This window comes from Montipora foliosa, chromosome 8 (genome assembly GCF_036669935.1).
Source record: "Montipora foliosa isolate CH-2021 chromosome 8, ASM3666993v2, whole genome shotgun sequence".
In the NCBI taxonomy this organism is placed as follows: domain Eukaryota; kingdom Metazoa; phylum Cnidaria; class Anthozoa; order Scleractinia; family Acroporidae; genus Montipora; species Montipora foliosa.
In genome coordinates, this window is record NC_090876.1 from 12,018,572 (window position 1) to 12,026,071 (window position 7,500).

The following is a 7,500-nucleotide window of genomic DNA, read 5'->3' on the forward strand; positions in this document are numbered from 1 at the left end:
GGTTCATACGAGTTTTTATGAATTACATACCCTACAAAAATTACTCCATCGCCGTTTCCAAATTATTGTCAAAGCTTGTCGTTTTTTCCCCTTTCTATTAGACACTGACAAAATTCCAATCTGGGCAAGACCATCGATGTTGCAATATGTATTTTCTCCGTCAGAATTTTATCTTTTACGTGATGTAGAATGAACTTGTGATTGGTGGAGGGCTCAAGGTTAAAGCAATGGGCGGCGCAATTTCACGCAAACATAGGTTCGAGTCCCGCTGAAGCCTAATGTCCAGAAATGCAAGTCATAGTCCATTTCCGAGTTGCTGCTTGCCTCGGTCTCAAAGCGAGCCCTGGTGCACAACCATTCAAATGGAAATGAGTGGTGTGTTTTCATGCAAATCAAACACATTATCATCTGAATGGTTGAGCACCAAGACTCGCTTTGAAGCAGAGGCTAAAAGCGACTCGGAAATGACCTAATGACGCCAGCCCAAAAGTCTTGTTATCCAACACGAAGTGTCCCAAACTATTTGTAGCAATAAGGTTAAGGTAAAGGTTAGCGTTATTTTTAGGTCAGGGTAAATGCAGCAGTTTATCCTCACTTGAGCACCATTTGGGGGACACTTCGTGACTTTGTATTCCGAAGAGCAAGGGGACACTCCGTGACGCTTATTTAAATCCGCGTGCATCCAATACGCCATTTCCGAGTTCATGTCTGCCTCCTCTTTAAAGCGAGTCTAAGTACAAAGTCTTTTTTTATGAAAATTAGATTTCATTCATATGCAAGGTAGAACTAATTACCATCACAAACACTTCGAACTTAGATTCACTTTGAAGAGGAGGCAGGCATAAGCTCGGAAATGGCTAGCCTGCGTAGCAAGCGTTGCTGTTGGACAGAAGAGCTTCGGAGCGATTTTCCGCAAGCTGGCCGAGCGAAAGTTGGGGCAAGAGGCTGAGGGAACGCTTGCAAGAAGACCCCCTATTTTGTAAAACGCCCACCTTTTAATGGTTGACTTGACACTCGCTGATTGACGTCATATTACCAAATTAGCCTATAACAGGTAACCATGTTAACACAAGTTGACTTCCGTCAAAACAAACCGAGACACCGTCTGGAATCGAAGCCCATCCAAGCGATCAATGCAGAATTTGCCAGTGTACTTTTAAAGTTAAATTTGTAACGGCAGCTGCTCGGCCGGGTACGACTGATTATGTTTCTTCCGAAAATTTGTTTAAACCATCGAAAACAAAAGAAACTTACGGAAAAGTTTTGGCTGATATTTTCAGAGCGGTTGGAAAGAAGCTGTCGAAAAACAACAACCAATTTTCAGAACGTGTAAGCAACCCGTGCGCTCGTAAAATACGAAATTTAGGAAAATTTAAACTCGTACAGAGCTCGATGGGTAGTAAGGCCGCTAAATGCAAAACTCCACAAAAGCTGACCATGAAACCATTTACGAGGTTTTAGTTTAAAATTAGCGACGATTTTAGTGCGACTTGCTGGATATTTCTTGGTGAAGAGGGATTGACGAAATGAATCGTACTCAATCTCCTGGAAGTTACAGGAAAACGTCCTCGCTAGTTTGATATTCCACAGTACGTTTTTGGTCAAATCGTAGATGAAATAGCAATTAAAAATGCTTTAAAAAATCGCATGACTGTACAAAGGAGCCGCTTTCTTCTCACAATAAGAGAAGATTTAACAGGGAAGCTGCGTAATTTTCTTCATCTTGTCTCAATCAATGAAAAAGAACTCAGGCTTACATTAGGCAAGGTATACGTAAGCAGAGATATTGACGAATACAGTTTATTTCCTTGATCCTGAAACATGTGGATTCTGATAGTTCGCTTGCATTTTATTAATTCATCCTGCGTAAATATACATTATCATTTGCAAGCGAACGAAAAGCTTACTTCAGTCCAGTCCATACTTTTCGTCAAGAATAAGCGCTGCCAAAGTTCTGTTAAATAACGAATCTTTTGCTTTTAGTGAATTATGGAAAAGCTTAAAGTTGTCCACAGTGGCTTCAGCTGACGCGTAAATAATACTGAATTTTCCTTGATGGATATCGTCCGAGCAGTGCAGATTGCCATTTAAATCACAGGCTGTCATTCCCATAAAATTTACCTCAACCACTTCCTTGATCGCGTATAATGCTTTGAAATGGAGAAATCACGATGATACTCGAGAAGCCTGTTCTTGGTTTTTTTATTTATTTCGAACTCCGCATATCATGACAAACATCTGAAAAAGTAAGCTTTTCCGAATTCTGTTGGCAAAAGGGCTATTACATATATACAGTTAAATAGATGGCGCATTGACAGTTCTTGTTCCCTTTCCACTGTAAAACCGAGAACCGATTCGCTCAGCTTCAACACACGATTCAAACCTTCCATATCTTCCGCCATTGTCTTTGTCACGCTAGAACTGACAAGAAACATTTTGGTCGAAAATTTGTCACCTGTCAATCATTGTGACTGTGCCACACCAATCAGAAGCCCCCGTTCGTGGGCGAACGGGTTTTTCAGGAATAGGGTGTCTTCTTGCAAGCGTTTCCTCAGTCTCTTGCCCCAACTTTCGCGCGGCCAGTTTCCGGAAAATCGTTTCGGAGTTCTTCTGTCGAACAGGAACGCTTGCTACGCAGGCTAGGAAATGGCCTATTACTTGCATTTCTGGACATATGTGGCTAAAGCCTAAATTCTATTCACGTCTTTCTGCAACAATTGCTCAAGTTCTTTAATAAACAGCGGTGATCTTTTTCCCATGAAAATCATTTCAAATCCCCAGTTGCAACATGTGACTTTCACATATTCTTCATCATCCCTTACACGTGAATGTTTCTTCAAAGTTCAATGTTCACCGAGACGAAATCTCAAAAATTCCCTTTCTAGACATTGATGAATGCTTAAGCAATCCTTGTCAGAACAACGGAAATTGTCCTAATACGATTGGTAATTACACTTGCAAGTGCGTCCAAGGCTTTGAAGGAAAGAACTGCGAAAGAGGTGATTACACGTTAGATGAACTCCCCTCAGGTTGGTTATACGGCGGTATCTTTGGGTTGGCTGCTTCACAGTGAGAAAGTAGTCGTTTTTATGATTGGCCGCTTTCACAGGGAGTTATCATTGAGAAGGAATGTCAACGTCTCCGAGTCGGTATCCCACTCTGAGAATCTAAGGGACCGAACACTCATAACTCCGAATTGCTCACTCATAAGTCGTAAAAAAAGGTTGCTGTTATTCATCGTGGTGAAGTACAACAATAATAAAGTATTCTCGTTTGTCTCACGATGTGGTCACTTGTGATGTAGATCGCGACGTTTCGACTCCATACTGCTAGTCTTCATGAGGCGATGAGGTCGACTGGTTACGCGTCACCTTTTGAGCAGGATGCTCCGCTACATCACAAGTGACCACGTCGTGAGACAAACGAGAATACTTTGTTATTGTCATAACTGAAAGTAAGTAATAATCCTAAATTTAGTAATTTTCTACTTTCTGGTCTTTTGCCTCTTAGATATAGACGAATGCAAAGAAAGTAGCCCTTGTCAAAATGGAACCTGCGAAAACAAAAACGGAACATACAAGTGCAAGTGTCAGAAAGGATTTTTAGGACTTAACTGCGAAATCGGTGCGTGGGAAATTCGTGACACATTCTTTCTATTCGTGAAAATAGTTCCAAACGGTAATTTACTGTAGTCTAAGAATGGGTTTGGGCCGAGTAATACAAATAAGAATCATAGTTTATTCCGAGTTCACACTTTCAATAGATTTCCACGGGATTAAACCCGATACAACTAAATAGCATTTTAACTTGCGAAATCTGTGATCGAGGATTCCATTGCGAGCGACCAAGAAACTTGATTCTAAATACGGTCCTTGGCATTGGCACAATGATTAGAAATCGCGGATTTTTAAGAATATCCTACTCTTTTTGCACTATGCCGTACAACCGCTGGACAACCCAATTGTTTTTTATACTAGAAGCAACATGGCGCTATTATCGCACAAGAAGAAACCCTTTTTTCCACTATTGCATTCAATCACTCACTTTTAATGGTATTATTCAGAGTTTTCACAACAATTCTTTAAAAAAACAGAGAACGACTTTGCACAAAATAATCGGTCGTACTTTGCAACGATTTGTCCTGAGTTTGAAGTTTTTTTCGTGGTCAACCACGTGATGTCAGTAACACTAAACTGGAAACAATATTATATTCTATGAGAGAGCGACACAAAATAATTTTAAAGTATTTTAAAAGAAATCAAATGAAGAACATGCTGAATTTTTAAGGGGGAGAGGACTAGCAGACTACCTACAAGAAAATAATTTTGCCCTGCTGAGTACAGAACCAACCCGGCAATTAAACATATCCTTTCCGTGATCCAGGACTTGATCCCGGGACCCTTTTGGAGAAGCATACTCTCTCCCCGTGTTCATCAACTAACACTCATTTTCTTTGACGTAACCGTTGTTTGTAATAAAGATTTGTTTGTTCACTTGAACTACGTCAAGGAACTCGAAAAATTTGCTTGCAACCAAATTTGGTCAAAAAAGTGTTTGTGTGAGGAAAAAAAAAAGATTCGTTCATCTTCTTTTTTGAATTGCCCAATTGTATTGACACAATTGCAAAGACATTTTGCTATAACTGTAACATGGTGCAATTAGGGAGTTTAAGAAACGACGACGGCTGAGGCAACGACAACGCCAGAAAGCAATGACATCATTGGCTAAAAGGGGAATTTTTGTATACATTTCTTCTCCGTACTCGACTAACGACACCGTGAGCATAAAAGAGAGTTTTGTTCATGATCTATCTTTACTTCCAAACCGTTCGTAAAAAATCTAGTTATAAGATACTTACACAACATGAACAAGATAAAATTATCGCAAAGGTAAAACGCATAACGCAGCACAAAGTTACGTTTTGAAGTGACGTTGGGCCTTGGTCGTTTCTGAATTCCCAATTATTCAAGATGGCGGCCGCCGGGAATTAAGCAACCAAAAAAGATGGCATTTCTCAAATTTATTTATTATCGTTCCAAGGACGTCCAATTGACTTGAAATTATTTCCTGTGGTTTGAAGGTATTTTTCCTTTTGTTGGAGTGGATCAATCTTTACTTCAAAACCTTTCGTAAAAATTCAGCTGTAGGATACTCTCACAACATGAACAAGCTAAAATTATCGCAAAGCTAAATGACAACATAACACAAAGTTACGTTTCTACCGGCATAAACTTCATCCTCAAATTCCCTACTATTCAAGACGGCAGCCGCCGGCAATTCAACAACAAAAGGTGACGTCTCTGAAATTTGTTTATTCTCATTCAAAGGACGTCTATTAACTGAATTGACTTTTTAAATCACTTGCTTTTTTCCTTTTTTTTTTTTTTTTTTTTTTTTTTTGGTGGGCATGTGGAGAGTATCTTTGAAGCTAATATTCTCGTGTCTCAGCGCTTACACACTGAAAAAAAGGGTATTTGCCAGTGAACCACGCTGAAAGGCTCTCGAACCGTGCAGGTGTGGAAACGAAAAGGGAAACGTTAAACAGTATCTTATCAAGTGTCCATCGTTTGCTACTACTTGGCTGCTGGTCTTTTTGCTAAAACGCCGTGGTTATCCATATCCGTGATTCAAAATAACGTCATGATTCTTAAACGGATTCTCTCTTTCATCTTTATACAGGAAAAGAACTATAATTTTGTATTAGCCCAGAACTAAAATATATCCGATAAGGGCAAATTTCAAAACAAAACTTAAATCAAAAGATAAATCAAAAATGCTCAATTTACCCCTTTCTTCTGCAAATGTTCTTGTTGCAGAAGAACTCGGCTGTTTCAAAGACAAGGCCAAAGACCGCACCATGGGCGATCATATGCTCGAGAGCTTGCGCAAGTACATCGACTGGCGTGATATGTCAAAAACAGTTCGAAATTGCTCAGAAATAGCTAAAAGAAAGAAGTAAGTTTACTTGTTCTTTTTATTTTACTGTCATTACTAATCATTTAAGGGCAAGCTAACGTTACAGTTAAGAAACTATTACTCCACGAAGTTGGTATGTAATTAAATATTTATTCGCATCTTGTGACACCATTTACTTAGGCTTCTCTTATATTGTGGAAGGAGGAATATGTCATACGATTAATTTAAAATTTTAATTGTTCCACATTTGTCCTCGTTTTACTAAGGCTTAATTTCGCACTATGGTGCATCTTGGTATCATTCATGAGATATAAAGCTTGTCCCTTTCCTTACACACATACATACCAGAGGGGCTTTTCAGGGCCAATGAAACACAACGAAACGACGGAACAGAATAACAACAACAACTACTAAGAATCCCAACTGGCCGGTGGTAAACCAGTTGGCTACTTACAAGTGCAGCTGGGAAGTTGAACCAGGGACTACCAGAATCAAATTCAACCAGTGGTCAGAGTGGGTCTTGAACCCGGAATCTCTGGATCTCAAGGTAAGCGCTCTAACCACTGGGCTACACTGCCTCCTTCTTTGTTGTACGCGCCCAGTTACTTCGCCTCTCCCACACTCTTAATTGATTAATTGATTAGAGAGATGCCAACTAATTGCATTCCAATTTTTCTGGCATGCTAATATAAAACGAAGGAGATGTGCAATGCTCTTCGGCATTCAGACAGTTTGGGTATAATTAAGCTTGTCTCAATTGTTGTTTAAAAGTAAGTTCTAGTTTCAATCCCGAATCCTTTTGACCGTTTCAGGAAGTATTATTTCGCCATTCAATTCTACGGAGAGTGCTGGGGGGCTTCAGCGGACACGCAGTATAATAAGCATGGTCCATCTGACAATTGCTGGTCTGGTGTGGGTAGATATTACACGAATTTCGTCTATCGAAATACCGACGTTTAAAGAAGGTTGGAGGTAACAGTTCTCAGCATTCCCTCCTTCTCTTGAAATAAAATGGCAACTCTCGTTTAAATTTCTTCTTCAAAGTTATTGTATAAATGATTATCACAATTATGTGGCTGCCTCCTAATCCAATCTTCGCTCAACATGGAATTTCCTTTAATTTTGGTCAACTGTCCATTTTTAATCTGTTTACTTTTCTAGTAACCAATCAAATGCCAAGGGATACAATGGATCTCTATATTGGCCAATCATCATCAGTCGATTTATGGAAGTGGAAAGTGCTACTTGTTTTGATGATGACGCACTTTACCGACTTTTGGATTGAGCCAATAAAAAAAATCAATAAACATCAAGGAATCCATGCCTGTCCGAGCATGGAGTCCAAGAGGCCATTTCGGAAAATACCATACTAGTCTTTGTTTGTCCCCCCAAATTTTGCATGAGCATTGTTTTTGTTTTCTCGTGGGACGATTGTAAGTCCCAAGAAAAAATCGAAACAATGCTTATGCAAAATTTGGGGGGGGGGGGGGGGGGACAAACAAAGAGTATTATGGTATTTTCCGAAGTGGCCTTTTACAGTTACAAATTGGGCCTCAAGACCTCTTGAAACCAAGCGCTACCTTA

The 7,500-nt window shown here is 39.7% G+C and overlaps 1 protein-coding gene across 7 annotated transcripts in view; it reads left to right on the forward strand.

Annotated features, from left to right (window-relative positions):
* The window catches only part of LOC138013388 (fibropellin-1-like), a 112,947-nt gene that overhangs the window by 104,735 nt on the left and 712 nt on the right, over window positions 1-7,500 (forward strand). For 4 of the 7 annotated variants that reach the window (XM_068860454.1, XM_068860455.1, XM_068860458.1 and 1 more), the window contains 4 exons: window positions 2,886-3,029; window positions 3,511-3,624; window positions 5,817-5,955; window positions 6,729-6,888. In XM_068860454.1, the coding sequence (XP_068716555.1) occupies window positions 2,886-3,029; window positions 3,511-3,624; window positions 5,817-5,955; window positions 6,729-6,876 (545 nt within the window). In that variant the 3' untranslated portion in view covers window positions 6,877-6,888. Of the gene's footprint in view, window positions 1-2,885; window positions 3,030-3,510; window positions 3,625-5,816; window positions 5,956-6,728; window positions 6,889-7,077; window positions 7,352-7,500 lie in introns of those variants that run through there. The other 3 variants (XM_068860457.1, XM_068860456.1, XM_068860459.1) reach the window with 3 other exon arrangements.